This window comes from Lithobates pipiens, unplaced genomic scaffold (assembly GCF_037356315.1).
Source record: "Lithobates pipiens isolate NorthernLeopardFrog02 unplaced genomic scaffold, aLitPip1_a1.2 Scaffold_18, whole genome shotgun sequence".
Classification (NCBI taxonomy): domain Eukaryota; kingdom Metazoa; phylum Chordata; class Amphibia; order Anura; family Ranidae; genus Lithobates; species Lithobates pipiens.
The window spans coordinates 556,840,097-556,861,492 of NW_027507758.1; the positions used below are offsets into that span (position 1 = coordinate 556,840,097).

Consider the following 21,396-nt stretch of genomic DNA (forward strand, 5'->3'; position numbering starts at 1 on the left):
TACAAAGGAGACAAAAAGTCCTCTATGCAATGCTTTTTTTAGGTGACAGGCTATCTTTAATGAGACATGTAGGGTTTTCTTTGGGCTCCACTGAGATCACATTACAAGACATTACTTCCTGGTTAAGCTAGCCGGGGACACAGAAAGGCTGACCCGGAAGTGATGTCATAGACGTTGCTGTCTGGGTCACAACAAGAAGGGAAGGAGAGCAGACGTGTGTCTGCGCCTCTCCTTCCCCTTCAGCCGCTGGCACCCGCCTTATTGCTCCCGGGCCCGCACATGGGAAAGCGGAGCCCAGAAAGCATGGCGGGGCACTGGTACCAGGGGTGTGTGAGCAATCGGACGGTAGCGCTGCCACCTGATTGTTTTCACCTTACAGGCAGGAGTCTGCCTGTCAGGTCCGTACATTTCAAAAGGGTTACGGTCATTAACCACTTCCCACCCGGCCACTGCATATGTACGGCGGGGTGGGCGCTCTCTCCTTCTGAGTGGACATTCAGGAACGTCCTTCAGAAGGAGTGGGATCACGTGCACGTGTTCCCACGCAGCGGCGTGATGACGATGGGCTTGTGTCACCCAGACACGGCGCATCTTAGATCGGCAGGAGGGCTCTGTGATTGGCCCTCCTGATCCCATGACGCCCGCGTCCAATCGCGGCCATCATGTGATGTAAACGAACAGCCGGTTGCTAGGCAATCGACTCTCCTCTCCTCACATGGAAGTTGTCACTGAGGAGAGGAGAGCAGATCTCTGCAGCCAGCTGGTGATCAGTGAGTATGAGCTGTTTTTTACAGCTTTTTACTCGCTGATCACCAGTCTAGTGTCACCACACAGTAAAAACACACAAAGTAAACACATATGTCCCCAAAATATATAAGGCCCCTTTCACACTGACGATCCGTTCAGGCCCGCCTGTCAGTTTTTCAGGCGGACCTGAACGGGTGCTCCATAGAGCTCTATGGAGCGTCGGATGTCAGCGGTGACATGTCCGCTGACATCCGACCCGCTCCGATCCGAAAAAGTGTGACGGAGGAAAAAGCTATTTTTCCATCCGTCTGTGGATCGGATCGGATGACGACGGGCACTGCGGTCCGTCGTCATCCGATCTCCCATAGGGGAGAGCGGCGCTGTGACAGGTCCGTCCCTGCGCAGTATGCAGAGACGGAGCTGTCATCTCCCTGCTCAGCGGGGATCGGCGGAGTGATCCCCGCTGAGCAAACGGACATCCACGGGGCGGATCAGAACTGATCCGCCCCGTGTGAAAGGACCCTAACAGTAAAATCACATGTCCCAATGATCATTTGCACACATATCTGTGATCACCTTGCGTACATATGTCCATGATCACACAAACCAATTATACATTTAAAAGGATTTTTTTTTACCAAAATCATGTAGCAGAATACACTTTGGCTTAAATTTATGAAAAAAATTGATTTTATTGGATTTCTTTTAAAATAGAATAAAGAAAATATTGTTTTTTTTTCCATATTTACGCTCTTTTTTTGCTTATATCGAAAAGAAAGAGGAGTCTTGAATAAATACCACCAAAAGAAAGCTCTATTTGTGCGAACAAAAATTGTAAAAATTTCATTTGGGTACAGCGTAGCATGACCGCGCAATTGTCATTGAAAGTGCGAGAGTGTTGAAAGCTGAAAATTGGTCTGGGAAGGAAGGGGGCTGTTTACAATCATGTGTCCTAAACCCAGAAGCAGGCTGCGACACAGATATGTCGCTTTGCCTTTCGCTTTGCAAGTCTGCAGTACATTGCAGGTTGTTGGGCAGGACGTGGTTAAAGTGATTTTAAACTTTTTTATTTTTATTTTTTATAATAAACATGTTATACTTACCTGCTCTGTGCAATGGTTGCACAGAGCAGCCCTGATCCTCCTGGAGTCCCCCGCCAGCGCTCCTGGCTCCACCTCTTCAGCCAGTGTCCCCATAAGACTCCTACGGGGGGGAACTCGTGTGGGCTTGATCCTGAGCCACTGCTGCCTGTGTACAGAAGTTTTTTTTTACCTTAAATGCAGAAAATGCATTTAGGTAAAAAAAAAAATTCAGCAGCTAGAAATACTGTAGCTGTGACTTTTAGTGCTCATGCACACGGACGTTTTAAAAAACTGGCTGCAAAGCTAGCTCCGATGCCTGGAAAAAGTGTTGTTAAAAACGTGATTTTTACCGCGTTTTGCATTAGCGTTTTTGTGCGTTTTTGCGCGTTTTTTAGCGTTAGCGTTAAGGAGCGTTTTTTAAGAAACACATCTCTTGGCTATAGCACTCAGAAAACAAAGAAAATATGTTGCGCGTTTATGTGCGTTTTTGCGAGTTTATGCGCGTTTTTGCGCGTTTTCCCGCGATTCGCGTTTTTACAGCTCTAGCTCCACGCCACGGAACGCACTGGTCCTGGGTTTTTTTTACAGCTTAAAAACGCCTATGCCATTTGCAGCTCAAAAACGCCTAGGTGGGCATGAAGCCTTAAAGTGAGAAAGTTTCATTTTGTTTTCTTTAAAAATAACAAACATGTAATACTTACTTGTTCTATGCAGTGGTTTTGCACAGAACAGCCCAAATCCTCTCCTTCTTGGATCCCTCGCTGGCTCTCTTGGCCCTTCCCTCCTATTGAGTGACCCCACAGCAAGCGGCTTGCTTTGAGGGCACCTAAGCTGAGCCGGAGCCGCAGCTTGGTCCCACCCCCTCTCTCTCCTTATTGGCTAACTGACTGATTAACAGCAGCAGGAGCCAATGGTGCCACTGCTGTGTCTCAGCCAATCAGGGGGGAGATTCCTGGATAGCCGCGGCAATCGTGGTTCGAGATGGGCTCAGGTAAGTATTAGGGGGGCTGCTGAACACTGAAGGCTTTTATTTTAATTCATTGAATGTATTAAGATAAAAAAAACCTTCTACCTTTAGAATCACTTTAATATTAGGGCACTTATCTGTTCACAAATTCAATGGTATGTTCACCCCATTTTTTCAATCGGCTCCTGGGTGCTGCTGCCGCCATTTGTTCACTGCTGGCCTTGCGTAGCCGGCTCCCTACTGTGCATGTGCGAAGCGCGCTGCATCTAGTGAATTGCCCCGTCGCGAGGAAAGGAGGAGGGAGGGGCGGCATTTCTGGGTGACTTCACAGTGCCAAAGTCACCTGGAAGTAAGAGCGGGTACCTGTCAAAACCAGGTACCCGCTCCCCACAAAAGGTGTCAAATGTGGCAGTGGAGGGGGAGGGGGGGGAACAAACAAGTGGAGATTCCCCCTTTTGGGTGGAGCTCCACTTTAAGTCTTTAGAACCACTTTAAGTCTTGAAGCCACACTAGCCATTCCATGATTTGAAGCCTACCATCAAGTTATTTTGTTCTGAAGTAGCTCTGGTCTTGCCAGGAGGAGGTTTTGGGTCATTATTTTGCTGCAGTACCAACCCCTGACCAACTAGACAGAGATGGTATTGCAAAAATCTATTGGAACTGCCTTTTTCGATCCAATTGCAGAACACCAGACCAAACTAAATAGTAAAAAGTTAGAATAAATGTTGATAACGCTTGTGTTTGGCATTAAACATTTGTTTAATATCAAACATATGGTAAAGATTTAGAGCTTACATATTGCTATAACTTCAGGCAGTTTACAGGTATGCTACTTCAGGTTATTTATTGCACTTGAATGCCTTAGATTTCAATAAAAACTGGAAAAATGGTGGGGTTGTAAAACTTTTTACTGCTAGTGCATAAACCAGTAAGGCCGCGTACACACGCGGGGACTGTTCGCCCAACTTTGTCCGCTGAACAGTGTTTGGGCGGACAGTCCGCTCGTGTGTGGGCTTTCAGCGGACAGTTTCAGCGGACAGTTTGACGGACAAGGTTTTTCGGAAATTCCGTAAAACTGTCCGCTGAAACCTTGTTTCAGTGAACAGTCCGCTCGTGTGTAGGCTTGTTCGTCAAACAAAGTTGCGCGCATGCTCAGAAAGGATTTTCACGCCGAAAGCTATAATGCAGTGTATAGGACGTCGTATTTTTCGTCCCGTCGTACGCGCCGTTCACGTCATCGCGCACGGTTTCAGCAAACTGTTCGTCCGTCGTGTGTGGCCATGTCCGTCCATGCTAAGTTTGAGCGGACTGTTTGCCGAAACTGTTGGACGGACAAAGTTGGGCGAACAGTCCGCGCGTGTGTACGCAGCCTAAGATTCCATTTACTTTCTAACCTGCACTGGAAGAATGGATCTGACATGAAATGTGCTGAAAGAGGTAAAAGGCAAAGATGACACTTAGGGGTGGCTGCTGCTGTCAGGAGTGATCTGTCAAGTTGGAACATCTCTTTGGGTCTTTGCCCAAAAGCCACCAACTTCAGGGATAAACCATGGAGATCACCAGACGTGCTCTGAATAGTAATGATCCATGCGGGAAACACCTCCTCAAGTGGTCGGCCTAAAAAGATCCTTCAGAACAGAACTGAACTCTTTCTACTTACAAAGAATGGTTGTTCTCATCTCATTAAACTGAACATGAGAACTGTGTGAACTTGGACTGTCAATTCGGAATCAGCTGAGCTGGCACTATCTTCTTAAGCCTGGGTTTATATTGACTGTGGCTTTGAAATCATGCGACTTCCTCTGAAATAGCCTGATTTAAAAGACGCTGCGGCTTCATGCACAGGTGTCCCAAGTTGTACCCGAAATCCCCCAAAGTAGTGCAGGCACTACAACTTTGCCACACCGCATTTGAACAGTGCGATTGCTGGCAAGAGGGTGAAACTTGTCAATCGCATGAACGAGGGTATAACCCCTTCATGCCTAAGCATTTTTCAGACACTTGTTGCTTACAAGTTAAAATATGTATTTTTTGCTAGAAAATTACTTAGAACCCGCAAATTATATATATATACTACCTGGAGCCGTGCTCAAAATGAACGGACTTTCCTCCGTGTGTGTGGGCAAGTCTGTTCATTTCAAAAGTATGGCAGATAATCCGGTGGACTATGTCTGCCGGAAAAGTCACGTGTGTGGGCAGGTCCGCTCGTTCGGACAGTCCGGCGGACTTTACGGCGGTTTGTCCGGCAGACTAAGTCCGCCGGATAGTCTGATCATGTGTACGCGGCATTAGTGTCAAAGTCAATAAAACATTGAAGAACTTGCTTACTTTGACTGCATCCAGAGAATAACCATTCACAGCTGGATGATCACTCAGGTTGGACAGTCCTTCTCTCACAAGGCCTAGCAGCCAGCAAGGTGCTTACTCAGGATCAAGTCTCTGCCACAGACGTTGTTGTAGAATGTAAAAAATAATGTGTCTGCCACAGACGTTGTTGTAGAACACAGAGGGAAATTAAACTTGAAACACTTTTAGGATACCTGGATCTCTCAGCCTGATGGCGATATCCACAAGACCGGATTCTCTCAGTTACTTCAGCCCTTCCAGGCTCTTGTTAAGAAAACCATCCCGTACGTGGTGTTCTTCTAAAGAGTCCTCCCCTGGAATGCTTGAAGTCACTGGGTCTCTCCTGAACCGGAGACGGCACCCAACCACCTCAGAATCCTCCTCCAGTTTCCCTGCCTCGGGCCAGCCAGCCCCGAGACATTAAAGTCGGGTGGATCTGCACCCCAGGCCATAGCCTTCCAGGGGGCTGGTCAGGAGGACCAGGACCATGAAGTCAGCACATCATACTGGCCCGGAACCCCAAACCACGTGATGTCCGCATCTTAAATACCCTCTCCCAGAAAGTACAGCGAGAGGGCTACTCCCACTGACCTGGCTCCGAGAGAGAGTAACTTAAGCACCTGACCAGACTATAGTTCTGTGCCTGCCACAAGAGACAGTGCCCCCCTGTGGCCAGGCTGAACGCCTCACAGTCCAGTCAGACTGATGCTGAAGTCCAAATTAGACAATTATACCTAAACCAAACTGCAGTTTAGACAAAGTTTAACTTTGATAAAAAATGCATCTTCAGGAGCCGCCGCTATATATTTATTTATATATTTTACACACACACACACACACGTTTGCTGGTTTCTAAATCCCCTCTTGTGTCTTGGGACGCACACCGTGGCCGTAGGAAAGCGTGCAGAGGTGCTTGCAAGCTGGTCATGCTGGTGCTAGCATCAGGAATGAATAGTGGATTCTCGGAACTAGAAGATCACTCCTGCATTGGGAAGATCGGCAAACAGCTGTGCTTAGATGAATAGCAAGATACGGATAGACAGGTATGATGAAATACTCTTACCGGAAAAGATGGACCTGTGTATCAGCGACACCAGATCATACGAGCATGTAGCGATAATCGCTTGGAGCAGCCGGCTCTGTGAGATCCTTCACCTTCCACAAGCATCCCCATCATGATGCCCCAGTTGAAGTCCTATTTCGGGCAAACCGCGTAGGGCTGCTTCTCACGCTTCCTATATTGCTTGTTATTCGCTCCTTATGCTTACTCATCATTTTGAGAAATAATTTTTGGATGCCCTGGCTTTTAACATTTTGGTCCGCCGACCCCCTTGGATGCTCGTGGAAGGTGAAGGATCTCACAGAGCCGGCCGCTCCAAGCGATTATCGCTACATGCTCGTATGATCTGGTGTCGCTGACACACAGATCCATCTTTTCCGGTAAGATTATTTCATTATACCTGTCTATCCGGATCTTACTATTCATCTAAGCACTACTGTTTGCCGATCTTCCCAATGCAGAATTGATCTTCTAGTTCCGAGAATCCATTATTCATTCCGATGAACTCTAGTGGACTCTTTGTCTATTTTTCACTATTTATATTCTATTTTATCTAGTGCTATATTTTTCCTTTTTAGTTTCTATGAATTTTCATCACATTTGTATGTAGCTGCTGTACGTAATATTTCACCGCAATTTTAGCGCAGTAATTATCACGTTTTTCCTCTTATTGAAGTTAACAGCTGAACATTAAAAATACTTTGATTAGGCCAGCTTTTTCCTGGAGAACCTTGTGAAATTCTTAATAGACATTAGGGGAAGGTTTACTAAAATTGTAGCACTCAGAATCTGATGCAGCATTGGTAGTCAATCAGCTTTTAACTTCAACTTTTTCAATTAAGCTTTGCCAATAAAATCGGGAAGCTGATTGGTTCCTATGCAGTGCTGCACTGGATTTTGCACCATGCAGTTTTAGTAAATAACCCACTAGATGTCTGTAACGTAATGATGTCAGTTTCCAGTCTCCACAGACACTCCAAATAACAGGTCTCAGGAGAGTCTTTAAGCCAGGTGGGACATCAACATAATCTACATATAAAATTTGAAGTCACTTTTATATGGTGTACTCATCTTCACTTTTAATATGTATGAACTGATTTAGTGAATAATGAATTAAAAGTTAAGTATGGTAGTATCCAATAAGTAGAGCATTGTGAGCCTTTAGAAGCCATCATGGTATGAATAACTTTGAAAGTGCCACCAGGTTACCCATAAAGACCCTTCGATAATATAAAATAGAAACATGCATAAACACTTACCTTGAAGTGGCAGAATTGAAGCAACTGGAGTGAAATCCACCAAGGTATAATTCCCGCGACCAATGCAATTATCCAGTGCAATAACTCTGTCCTTTGAGCATTGGGCCATTCCATGGTCACTAGTGATAATCACATTCACTGTATCCCATAGCTTTGTTTCCTTTAGCTTCGACACCAAATATTTAACATTTCCATCTATCTCGGTCAACACTTTGGCCATTTTCTCTTTATCCTCAGGTCCAAAATGGTGCCCGCTAGCATCAGGTTCCTCAAAATAGAGTGTGGCAAAGTTGATTGGATCATTAGGTCTTGTAAACCAAGCAGTGATGTTATCGACTCGCTCGGCAAAGGTGACGTTGGGGTCGTACGGCAAAAAGTTATCAAGGGTTGTATTCTGAATCTTTACATCGCTGCCAGGCCACATTGCTGAGCCACTTCTTCGCCCCATGTGTTGGTTGGTTACCCAGATGGGAGTTGCTTGGTTCCACCAAAATGGGTCAGTCTTAGAAGTAAAGTTGGACAAATGAAAGCTCCGGTTTGTGCTGGAATCGTACATGGAGTTGGCTACTATGCCATGGCTTTCAGCATATAAACCAGTCACTATTGTATAATGATTGGGGAAAGTTTTTGTGATGAAGATATTTGTCACCTCCCTCACCAATACTCCATCGCTGATGAACTCCTGGAGGTTAGGCAATGAGAAGTTTAATAAATAGTCTGCCCTGAACCCATCAAACGATACCAGGATTAGTTTGGGAGTGGAACTATCACTAGCTGCTTCACCAACACACAGTGCTAACCCATGCATCAAGGTAAGGAAAAAGGCCACCGTACGCATCTTACAAGTCAATCCTTTGCAGGTTACCTAGAATTAAAACATTTTATTATTACAAATGTATAATTATATTTTATATTAAACATTAAATTCAGAGTCCATTATAAAAAAAAAAGCGATTACACCAAGTACCTAGAATATTAAAGACTTTTCAACAAAAGAGAATTTAATACTGGAATTAAATTACTAAAGGCAAATAGACTGTGGGCCTTGCGAATACAGTTGCTCTCATTTTCCCCAGAGCTTACTAAATGTGGCGAAGCTCTTCTGATTTCCAAACATATGGACAAAAGAAAAAAGAAGAAAGAAGAAAAAAAATGCTGTTTTTAAAAAAAAATTTATTTTCCTTGCGCCCGATTGGATATTCTTTATAAAGTGATGGTTCACCACATTTCAATTACTAAAGAAAATTAGTGCAACTGCACAATCTATTTGCCTTCAGTAATAATACTCCATAGTGTTTGTATCGGGGATTCGGTCCCTTTGGTCTATCAGGGTAAAATGACATGTTCTCTTGAAAGCTCTCTTCTGCACAATGCACACTGATACTCAACCCTCCATTGGTTGTGGGACTACAAGTCCCATCATGCCTCTGCCTTTGGGAGTCATACTTGTAATTGCCAGCCTTGCAATGCCTCATGGGACTTGAAGTTCTGCAACAGCTGGAGGGCCACAGGTTGAGCACCCCTGCACTAGGACATGCTTCCCTGTTCTGTTTCTGTGTCATAGACCTGTTTTTTTTTTTTTAAATCCTTTGTAATCTCTGTACTGGACTGTGTCAGAGCTTACACAGAGTTGATGACTTCCTCCCCTCTCCATCTGACAGTGTTCAGGCCTGGTGATCAACCATTCAGGCCAGAATACTACACTCTGTAAGAAATGGGAGAAGGTCACATGTTCCCCATACCTATAAGCATTACGTATTTTTGGGGGCTCCAACAGATGAATAGTGGTAGAGCACAGAACAAGGAGAATACTGGTTTGGGAGGAGGGTGCTAGAGAACTTATCCCACCATTCTGGCCAAAATGACAGAATTGGGTTTTTGGTACTGGTGGTACTCTGGTGGTAAGATCTCAAGGTCCCAAGTCCATACACCTTGGGTTGCCATCACATCCCTTTAAAACCAAACACATAGTACACAAGTTCTGAGGCTAATTAAAACGCAGATAAGGCAGCAAGTTCATTTAATTACCACCTTAAACAGCCACAGAACTTGTGTAATTAATATGTGTTTGGTTTTAAAAGGGATGAGGTGGCAACCCTACGTACACCTCTTGTAGCCTTGGAAGTATGAGAAGTCCCAACTCCACCTGCTTTTTTTTTTTTTTTTAACTCTGGAACTTTAATAGGTGAATGGGAACACCCAAAATGTAATGTGGTTGGGAACAGAGCCAAGATCGTCTATTGTGTGAAGGTCATTCTGTGGGCACTGCAAGATTATTATTATACAGGATTTATATAGCGCCGAAGGTTTACGTAGAGCTTTACAACATGAGGTCAGACAGTACAATCACAATACAGTATGAATCAGAGAGTCCTGCTCATTAAAGCTTACAATCTAAGAGGGAGATCAATAAGAAGACAGTGGGTGGCACACTCGAAAGCCACTGTACATATGACTTTAAGATTAGTGATTCAAAAATGCTATCCCATAAGAATTAATGACAATGTTTATGGTAACACATAGATACAAGATACATATAATAGTAAAGCAACTCATCTTAAAGTGTTACTAAGCCCAGGAGCCTGCATTCACTATATCTGATCTCCCACGGTACACAGAACATAGAAATGCAATTATTTTAGTAAATATAAACTGCTTTTCATTCACCTCACATAGCCTTCGAGTGATCTCTTATGACCAGTGTAGTCTGACTTTATTAGTCAAGGTGAGAAAATCATTTGCCATTCACACTTTAATTAATTTCACAGGTTTAGCGCAATTCACACTTTCATTCTCCTCCGACTGTCCTGTGAGGCTGCTGGACCCCTGACCCTCTGTCTGGATAGTGCAGATTGGCCCTGTGCTGATCACATACACCCTCCCAAAAAAACTCTAGCAATACACACCAAACCGAGCATGTGCAGAGTGCCCCCAAAGCTCTATACTATCAGCAGATGAATCGAGGACTCTGGAAAAAGGGGAGGATCGGAGAAGAAAGGATCAAGAAGTCTTTTTACACAATGCACATGATTAACCCCTTAGGTTCCACAGTGAGCATAACAAGCATGCTTTACTGCATATTATACAGACTGATTTTACTGTTGTTGGCTTAGTAATACTTTAACCCTAGTCAGCACCTCTGTCCTATGGACCTATCCAGACACTGATCATAAGTATGTACTTCAGATGTCTTTTTATATCCAGAACAGGAAGTTCCAGTCTCAGGTCAGGCCTCAATCACATAATTTGTCATTTAATTCAGGTCCATAATTGTTTTAATGACTCTGAAAACGTAGATTACAGTACAGAAGATAAAGAAGATCTAGGCGGTGTGGTGGAAGGACTAGTTCTCCCAGTACTGAGATACATCCTCAAATATGTCTAGCGCTGCAAAGCTATTTGAGATGCAGACCAGGGACATTATCTCCAGTCCCTTCAAACAATGTCATAGCTGTAAATACCAGGACCAGGCAGAGAGCTGTAGGTACTTGAGCACTTGCCCTTTCCCAGCATTTCTTAAACTGGCCTTTGTCAGGGTTAGCCTTAGCAAGGATACTCCTCAGGGTCTCTACTTTCTGAAAGGCAGTGCTGCCAACCATCAGTAGTTTTACTGGCAGCCAATAAAAAATGGGCACTTTTCTCCTGCCAGTAAATGCCAGTGACAGGAAAAGGTTGGCAGTTAAAAATATGGCTTTGACGCTCTGATTGCAGATCCATCTGAGACCATCCGAGTGCTAGCTACAGTGTGTGTCATGTCGGTGATCTGTGCTGCACACTGCTGTCATTGTCACTGTGAGAGTCAATTTCATGTATGTGTGCTGCTCATTCTAATTTCTTGCCCTCCGGAGTCCTGTCCTGGAGCTACTTACTTACTATATTGAAAATAAAATAAATATTGCCTTAATAGCTACCTTAAATCACATTGCTAATTTCATATTGTACTTGTTTGTAGCCTAAATACTGAAATGTGCACTCAACATCCCCCTTTTCTTACCTGAGCCCAATCCGATCCAGCGATTGTGCACGAGCCCAGCAGCTCCAGCCGTTGGCTCACTCCTCATTGGACAGATTGGTAGCAGCAGGAGCCATTGGCTTCCACTGCTGTCAATTAAATCCAGTAACATGGGAGCAGGGGGGTCAGGCTGGGTCCCGCTGTCTGTGCCAATGGACGCAGCAGCAGGACTCAGGAGCATGTACCCCACAGGTGACCCCATGAAAAGCGGCTTTCTGTGGGGGCACCAGATGAAGGGGAGGAGCCAGGAGCATCCCAGAAGAGGAGAATTGGAGCTGCTCTGTGCAAAACCCTTGCACAGAGTAGGTAAGTATAGACATGTTTGTTATTTTATTTTTTTTAACAAAATTTTACAACCCCTTTCAGCACAACCAGCCTGCCCATAGATTAATCAAATCTTGGCTGGCCCTTCTGAATTAGTTGAGATTTGATCCATCTATGGTCGGCTTAAGAGCAACGTGCGCATTTCCAATAAGCATTTTTAAGAGACCATTTTAGACAGTTATATTTATGGCACTACAAACGCAGAAGTACAGCCCACATAAATAATTAGCAGATACGTATGGCCAATGAGCCGATAACGTGACAAACTCAGGAGCAACGTTTTTAACACTTAAAGGCTTAATTCACAAAAGCGTGGCTCAACCGTGGGGTTTTACCACCCCCCTCCCCCAATCACTAGCCCTAACAGCTCCTTTCTTGCAGGGACCTTTGCATTGGATTTTTTTTAGAGCCTAATGGGGTTTCTCAAATAGTAGTTAAGCTGCTGACCTCTTTCAATTTTAACAAGCTCCTCATAGTGTTATATACAATGTGTATTCAATCCGACTGTCAAACCATCAAAAACACAAGCCCATGGCCTGAGCAATGAGGAAGTAGTAGAGGCAGGGAAGGCATTCCTTCTCCCCGCATAGCAGCATCAATCCTCTTTGTTCATTTTCACACTGAGGATTAGAGGAGCTCAGTAATTCGTTTTATAGAAGAGGCCGGCCAGACGTCAGGATGTCACATTCTGGTAATGAGAAGTCGTGATCTCCACATAAAAAACACATTGCATTCAGCTTCAGATTCAAAGCAAAAGTCTTTTAAAGGGAAAACAAAAACCTCTAGATTGGCGCACTCCCCGCTCATAGAGCTTCACTTCAAAGAACCCAAAGAACCAAAATAACTACTTGCTTCTAGACCGGGCACATAACATAACCCTGCCTTCAGAAACACAAACCTTCTGTAAAAAACAGAAAAGTTGAGCCACTGCTATCAGTGCTCAGTATAACAAACTCTAATGCCGCGTACACACGATCGGAATTTTGGTCGGAAAAAGCTCTGATGGTTTTTCCAACGGAATTCCAATGGAATTCCACTCCATCTTGCCTTGCATACACACAGTCACACGAACGTTCTCTGAACTTTCGACCGTCAAGAACGCGGTGACGTACAACACTACAACGAGCCGTAAAAATGAAGTTCAACGCTTCCGAGCATGCCGCAAATTCTTTCCAAGCATGCGTAGGAATTTTGTTTGTTGGAATTCGTACAGACGATCCGAATTTCCGCTCGGAAAAATAATAAGGCTTACCTGTAGGTACTGTGAAAAATTTAATAAGGCTTACCTGTAGGTACAGTGAATATCTCCTAAATTTGCAGTTTAGGGGATATTCGCTGTATCCGCATGTACCAATGTCATGGACACATGCGCACTGAAGAAACGGCCCACTCGCACCATTTCTTCAGAAGCTGTGACCAGTGGCTCCCGCGCCCGTATACCCCGGAAATAACTCTGGGAGACATGTTGACGGTCACATCGGTGTGCTGAGACCATTGCAACAACTTCGATCTAAGGTAAGTATTACGATGCACACTAGTTCATTATGCCTTTGTCTTGCACTTTTTTGTTCTGGTTTGTTTTTTTACAATCTCTTTAAGATCTTCCAACAAGTATGTAGGGCAGCCACTCTCAACCAGGGTTTTATGGAACCCTAAGGTACCTCCAGGGGTTACTAAGGGTTCCTTGAGATGCAACTTATTGACCTCCCATATGAGGGTACCTACATAATTCCAGCAGTAGAACGTCAATGATCTTTTGCTGTCTGTAAAGAGGGCACTCTGACCACCACTGCAAGAAGGACATTCTTTTCCATGACCACCAATGTAAGGAACATTTTCTGCACTGACCCCCACAAAATTAGTTTTAGCAAGGGTGCCCCAAGACCTAAACATTTTTTCAGGGGTTCCTCTGGAGTAAAATGGTTGAGAAAGGTTGATGTAGGGTTAAAGACTACCTCTGCCTGGCTGGATGTGAAGGCCCTCAAATTACATAGACTTAGTAAACCTAAAAGAGATTGTACAATTAAATTGCAGTGTGTACGCCCAGCTTTAAGAATTCGTTTAGAGCAGATCTGGGCAAATTGTGGCTCCAAAGCCACATCTGGCCCTTTGGCTGGCCCGTGATGCCTCCACTTTTAGCTTTCTCACTGAGGCCAAGTGGAGAGCTGCAAGAACTGGAAGGAGAGGAGCTGATCTGTACAGCGGGGAGGCTCGATTCTGGTGGGAGATTGTCGTCTAGAAGATGTCCCGACGTTCTCTCACTACTCTGCTACCCGACCAAGCTCTTCCTATGTCAGCGACTGCACGATACAAACCCCAGGAGTCTTGGACCCGTTCTTCACTCCGGGTCAGGATCTACAGAAATTCCCCCTCTACCAATCTCAGGATCTCTCCTTCCAATCACAGCGATCTCCACAGGGCATTTGACAACCAGTCAGGAGGTGTTATCTCTCCTCCCCACCGTCCGATTTAACCCTATAATTCCACATTAATATGTCACAGCCAGTGAGCAGAGAGTGGGCCCAATCCGCATTGTGTGTGTCAATGGACACACAGAGTGTGGCTCGGGAGTGAGCAATTATACGCATTGAACAAAGCTGCAGCATGGTCCTATTAAATTCAATGGGCGAGTTTGACCAGCTGTGCCACTTTCCAAATTCTGTAGTCCAAGATAAAAATTCCACGGCTGTGGCATGTAAACAGCTCCAATCGGCTTTTATTTTACAGTTTGGGTGGGTGGCCAACTGGTAAAACAGCAGCTCAGCTGCCCGATTTTACCACCCCCAATCATCCTCCTGAAAAATACCTATTTCAGTTGTACTCATTATCCGTAGCGCCAGGTTTTTGTTTTCTACATGTTTATGAACTTACAAACCTTCCCAGGTCCAAAATTAACATTGAGAAGAATAAGGTTTGGCCCCTCCATAACAGTCCCAGTTCTTCATGTGGCCCTTTTAATTGCCCATACATGGTTTGTAGGGTAGGGTAGGCTAGGTTAGTGGTAGGGTTCATAATTACAGGGTTTAGCTTCTGGGGTTAAGCATAAAGTAAACCAGTTTGGGACAAAATGGGGAAGGCACAGACCCTGCGGAGGCTTTACTGCTGTTTCTCTGTCCTTTGGGAAGAATTTCCTTCACTTCCTGTGGGGTCACTGAGACAAATCTTTTTAACAGAAGTGCAGACAGTATAAAATATTGTAAATTGTAGAGTGAGGAAAGGTGAGAACCTCTGTTGGGTTTTATTTGCCATCCATGTCCTCACCTGGGGACCGCTCCGCACCTTTTATTTGGTAACGGGACAAGAAATGGAGGAAGAGAGATCTCTTTAACCACTTAACAACCGGCCCATAGCCGAATGACGGCTACTGGGCGGTTGCTTAACTCTGAGAGACCATCATATGACGTCTTCCCAGAATTCCGCTCTCGCACGTCCCCTGGGGCGCGCAACTCAAGAGCATCCGTGACCGCGGGGTGCATCACCACGTGTTCTCTCCATCAAATGACAAAGTGATCACTTGTAAACAAACCGGCGTCATGTTATGACGCCAGTTCCTCCCTCCCCTCTCTGTACCGATCAGTACAGTAAGAGGGGAGATCGGTGTCAGCAGTGCTGTGGGCTGCATCTGCAGTGTCCACAGAACTGCTCACCGACAATTAACCCCTCAATTCCCTGCCAATACTCTGCAATGCAAAGCCAATACTCTGCAATGCAAAGCCAATACTCTGCAATGCAAAGCCAATACTCGCCAATACTCTACCATAAATTGCCATACCCAGTCATACTCAGTGATACCCTGCAATACCCAGCCATACTCGGCCATACTGATACCCTACAATACCCAGCCATACTCGGTGATACCCTGCAATACTCACTGATACCTAGCCATGCTTGGTCATGCTTGGCTGTACTCAACCTCTGTATGTTGCCAGGCTGTGGAAGTCTCACATATGTGGTATCGCCGTACTCGGGAGGAGTAGGAGAATCTATTTTGGGATGTCATTTTAGTATGTACATGCTATGTGTTAGAAATATTGTATAAATGGACAACTTTGTGTTGAAAAAAAATGCATTTTAACCACTTCCCACCCGCCGTCATATGACATCCTAGACTTTGTGCAGGGATATCTGAATGATGCCTGTAGCTACAGGCCTCAGATATCAGCTTTTTCAGCCGGCGATTCCCTACACCATAAGGACGATCATAGCGGCTGTTCCATTGCTTGATCGTTCTTACAGGAGGCGAGAGGGGACGCCCCCCCCCTCCCACCGCCCTGCAGTGCTTCTACCGACTCACCAATACAATCAAAGCCAGAATCGTTTTTTTTTTGTTTTTTTTATTTCAGGCTTCCCAGCTTAGAGGTGAGGTGTGGGGTCTTATTGACCCCATATCTCACTGTAAAGAGGACCTGTCATGCCATATTCCTATTACAAGGGATGTTTACATTCCTTGTAATAGGAATAAAAGTGATCAAAAAAATTTATTTTTGGGAAAAAAAAAATGTCAAACTAAAATAAATAAAGTAAAATGAACAATAAAAAAAAATTGAAAGTGCCCCTGTCCCCATGTGCTCGCATGCAGAAGCGAACGCATACGTAAGTCCCGCCCACATATGAAAATGGTGTTAAAAATGCACATGTGAGGTATTGCTGCGAACGTTAGAGCAAGCGCAATAATTTTGGCCCTAGAACCCCTCTGTAACTCAAAACATGTAACCAGTAAAAAAATTGAAAACGTTGCCTATGAGGATTTTTAAGTAGTGACGTTTGGCGCCATTCCACGAGCGTGTGCAATTTTGAAGAGTGATATGTTAGGTATCTATTTACTCAGCGTAACTTCATCTTTCACATTATGCAAAAACATTGGGCTAACTTTACGTTTTTTTTTTAAGCACAAAACAGGTTTTTTTCCCAAAAAAAAAAAAAAAAAAAAACACGTTAGAAAAATTGCTGCACAAATACCGTGCGAGATAAAAAGTTGCAACGACCACCATTGTATTCTCCAGGGTCTTTGCTAAAAAAAAACATATATATAATGTTTTGGGATTCTATGTAATTTTCTAGCAAATAAATGATGATTTTTACATGTAGGAGAGAAATGTCAGAATTGTCCTGGGTGCTCCAGAACGCCTGATGGCGCTCCCTGCATGTTGGGCCTCTGTATGTGGCCACGCTGTGTAAAAGTCTCACACATGTGGTATCGCAATACTCGGGAGTAATAGCAGAATGTGTTTTGGGGTGTAATTTGTGGTATGCATATGCTGTGTGTGAGAAATAACCTGATAATATGACAATTTTGAGAAAAAAAAAATATCTTGATTTTGCAAAGAATTGTGGGAAAAAAATGACAACTTAAAAAAAAACTCACCATGCCTCTTACTAAATACCTTGGAATGTCTTCTTTCCAAAAAGGGGTCATTTGGGGGGTATTTGTACTTTTCTGGCATGTTGAAGTCTCAATAAATGAAATAGGCCGTCAGTACTTCAGGTGTGATCAATTTTCAGATATTGGCACCACAGCTTGTGGACTCTATAACTTTCACAAAGACCAAATAATATCCACCAATTTGTACTTATTTTTACCAAAGATATGTAGTAGCATAAATTTTGGCCAAAATTTATGAAGAAAAATTACTAATCTGCTAAATTTTATAATAGAAATGAAGAAAAATTCATTTTTTTTTTTACAAAATTTTTGGTCTTTTTTCTTTTATAGCACAAAAAATAAAAAACCCAGAGGTGATTAAATACCACCAAAAGAAAGCTCTATTTGTGTGAAGAAAAAAGGACAACAATTTCATATGAGTACAGTGTTGCATGACTGAGTAATTGTCATTCAAAATGTGAGAGCACCAAAAGCTGAAAATTGGTCTGGTTATTAAGGGTGTTTAAATGCCCAGTGGTCAAGTGGTTAATGGGGATATAGCGGTAAAGTAAACCCAGTCGAGGTCATAACCTTTCCCCACACAAACCCAAAAATATGTTTCAGCTGGAGTTGGACTTGGAGTGGTTTATTTAACCCCTTTGCACTGACCGTCTCCCAGCCCTTTTAGAATTCTTAAAGTCAGGAGGCAGAGGGGGGCATTCGGGTCATGTGACCGCTGTGATTGGCTGTCACATTGGTCACATGATTGGAAAGCTCCCGAACGCAAGTATGCATCAGGAGCTTACCAATTCCTGCCGGATACCGTGCTGGGACAAGAACACCAAATCAAGGTAATTACCTCTCCAGGTGGTATCACTTGTATTCACACCGTCCTAGTGTTTGGAGATGAGGGGTGCCGGCTCGGCAAAGCCAAAAAATAGAAAAAGAACAGCCGCCCTCCAATATAATGCCTTTATTTAAACACTTGCCGCCCGCCCTATAAACAGATACACGGCGGAATAGTGGTTTCAAAATCCTGACCGGATGTCATATGACATGATCAGGATTTTGAGCCGCTGCGCGCCCCCAGGGGCGTGCATCGCGGCGGTCGTTGTTGCGGGGTGTCAGTCTGACACCCTGCAACTACGATCTCGGTAAAGAGTCTCAGACGGAGACTCTTTACCCCATGATCAGCCGTGTCTGATCACAGTGTACGGCTGATCACAGTGTAAATAGGAAGAGCCGGTGATCGGCTTTTCCTCACTCGCGACTGTCAGACGCGAGTAGAGGAGAGCCGATCGGCTGCTCCTCTGACGGGGGGGGAGGGGGTCTGTGCTGATCGATTATCAGCTGAGCCCCCCCGAGGATGCCCACACTGGACCGCCAGGGACGCCACCAGACCACCAGGGATGCCCAGGACAAGGTATGCCACCCTAGACTACCAGGGATTCCAGTCAGTGCCACAATGGATGCCAATCAGTGCCCATAATGGATGCCAATCAGTGCCCACGATGGGCATCACTGACTGGCATGCATTATTGTTTGGCACTGATTGGCATCCATTAGTACAGTATAATATAATACAATGCCGCCTATCAGTGCCCATCCGTGCCACCTATCAGTGCCCATCCGTGCTGTCTATCCATGCCCATCTGTGCCGCCTATCCATGCCCACCTGTACCGCCTATCCATGCCCACCTGTACCGCCCATCCGTGCCAGCGATCAGTGCCAATTTGTGCCACCTATCAGTGCCCATCAGTGTCGCCCATCAGTGCCACCCATCAGTGCCGCCTATCAGTGGACATCAGTGCCACATATCAGTGTCCATCAATGCCACCTCATCAGTGCCACCTCATCGGTGCCCATCAGTGCCACCTTATTGCCCATCAGTGTAACCCCATCAGTGCCCATCAGTGAAGGAGAAAAAAACTTACTTATTTACAAAGTTTTGAAACTGAAACAAAAAAAAAATTTTTTTTTCAAAATTTTTGGTATTTTTTTATTTGTTTAGCAAAAAATAAAAACCGTAGAGGTGATCAAATACCACAAAAAGAAAGCTCTATTTGTGGGAAAAAAAATGATAAAAATTTCATTTGGGTACAGTGTAGCATGACCGCGCAATTGTCATTCAAAGTGCGACAGCGCTGAAAGCTCAAAATTGGTCTGGGCAGGAAGGTGTTTAAGTGCCCTGTATTGAAGTGGTTAATAAAGCTTAGTCCATACACATAGATAAAAGGTATTATATTGGAGTGTGGCTGTCCTTTTTCTATTTTTTTGCCATTGCCGTGCTGGGAGCTGCCAGGGAACACACTCAGCACAGTAAGTTGTTTTAACAGGGCCACATATCATCCCATCAATGGTGTCAAATTAAGCAAATGTGCCAATTGTTGGCATCAATTGAAGAAAAAGTGCCCCATCGTTCGTGCCAGTGGGAAGAATTGTGCCCCATCGTTCGTGCCAGTGGGAAGAATTGTGCCCCATCGTTCGTGCCAGTGGGAAGAATTGTGCCCCATCGTTCGTGCCAGTGGGAAGAATTGTGCCCCATCGTTCGTGCCAGTGGGAAGAATTGTGCCCCATCGTTCGTGCCAGTGGGAAGAATTGTGCCCCATCGTTCGTGCCAGTGGGAAGAATTGTGCCCCATCGTTCGTGCCAGTGGGAAGAATTGTGCCCCATCGTTGGTGTCAGTGGGAAGAATTGTGCCCCATCGTTGGTGTCAGTGGGAAGAATTGTGCCCCATCGTTGGTGTCAGTGGGAAGAATTGTGCCCCATCGTTGGTGTCAGTGGGAAGAATTGTGCCCCATCGTTGGTGCCAGTGGGAAGAATTGTGCCCCATCGTTGGTGCCAGTGGGAAGAATTGTGCCCCATCGTTGGTGCCAGTGGGAAGAATTGTGCCCCATCGTTGGTGCCAGTGGGAAGAATTGTGCCCCATCGTTGGTGCCAGTGGGAAGAATTGTGCCCCATCGTTGGTGCCAGTGGGAAGAATTGTGCCCCATCGTTGGTGCCAGTGGGAAGAATTGTGCCCCATCGTTGGTGCCAGTGGGAAGAATTGTGCCCCATCGTTGGTGCCAGTGGGAAGAATTGTGCCCCATCGTTGGTGCCAGTGGGAAGAATTGTGCCCCATCGTTGGTGCCAGTGGGAAGAATTGTGCCCCATCGTTGGTGTCAGTGGGAAGAATTGTGCCCCATCGTTGGTGTCAGTGGGAAGAATTGTGCCCCATCGTTGGTGTCAGTGGGAAGAATTGTGCCCCATCGTTGGTGTCAGTGGGAAGAATTGTGCCCCATCGTTGGTGTCAGTGGGAGGAATTGTGCCCCATCGTTGGTGTCAGTGGGAGGAATTGTGCCCCATCGTTGGTGTCAGTGGGAAGAATTGTGCCCCATCGTTGGTGTCAGTGGGAGGAATTGTGCCCCATCATTGGTGTCAGTGGAAGGAATAGTCAAGGCTGCTGTTAAAAATCACAGCCTACCTGACAGGGCTCTCCCATTCGGGGGCCACTCACCACACCGCCGTAGACAGCGGTGGCTGTCTTCGGGTAAATATCTCCTTAATCTAGGCTTACCTGTAGGTCAAAGTGGTTTGTAAGGGTTAACTATGCTTCAGTTATGTATGAACACAGTGAGAGACCGTTCCTTAACGAAAATCTAACTTTTATTACTGTCTATGTCCCCACTGGGAAGATTTGCTGTCACTTCCTTTACCAGTGACAGCATTGCTACCTGAACAGGAAGTAGGAGTAAATGTCCAACAGAGACAAAGACAGCAATAAAAATAAACTGACAGAGTTTGTCACCTTTCACTAAGATGTATGTGGAAATAGGAAACTCTTGAAATGATAACATGCAGGACAAAGGGAGATGAAGAAATCGTTTCCTCTGTGCGGTCAATGGAAGGCAGTCTGCATTGCAAACCAAGTAACCACATAAATTCTGATCATATGTATATTTACTGGTTATTTTTTCATCCAACTGCAATTTAACCACTTAAAGTGGAACATTAGTCAGAAAATTAAGTCCTACTAGATAACTTCAGGCTGGCCGCTTTAGCAGGTATAGCTATGAACAAAATTCAAAATAAGTGTCTATACTGTTTAAAATCCAGTAATATACTGTCTACCCCCACTCTGCACATGCTCAGTTGCTCTCCATTTTTAGGCACTGTTGAGTTTGTAGAGGCCGATCTGCTGACAGCCTTAAAGTAGAATTAAACCCTCCAATCCTTTACAGCCAAGGAAGCTGCTTC

General features: G+C 44.8%; 1 protein-coding gene across 3 annotated transcripts in view; it reads right to left on the reverse strand.

Moving 5' to 3' along the window:
- The window catches only part of ENPP4 (ectonucleotide pyrophosphatase/phosphodiesterase 4), a 56,315-nt gene that overhangs the window by 22,189 nt on the left and 12,730 nt on the right, over positions 1-21,396 (reverse strand). For all 3 annotated transcript variants that reach the window (XM_077488945.1, XM_077488946.1, XM_077488944.1), the window contains exon 2: positions 7,462-8,326. In XM_077488945.1, coding sequence (XP_077345071.1) covers positions 7,462-8,299 — 838 coding nt within the window. In that variant the 5' untranslated portion in view covers positions 8,300-8,326. The remainder of the gene's footprint in view (positions 1-7,461; positions 8,327-21,396) is intronic.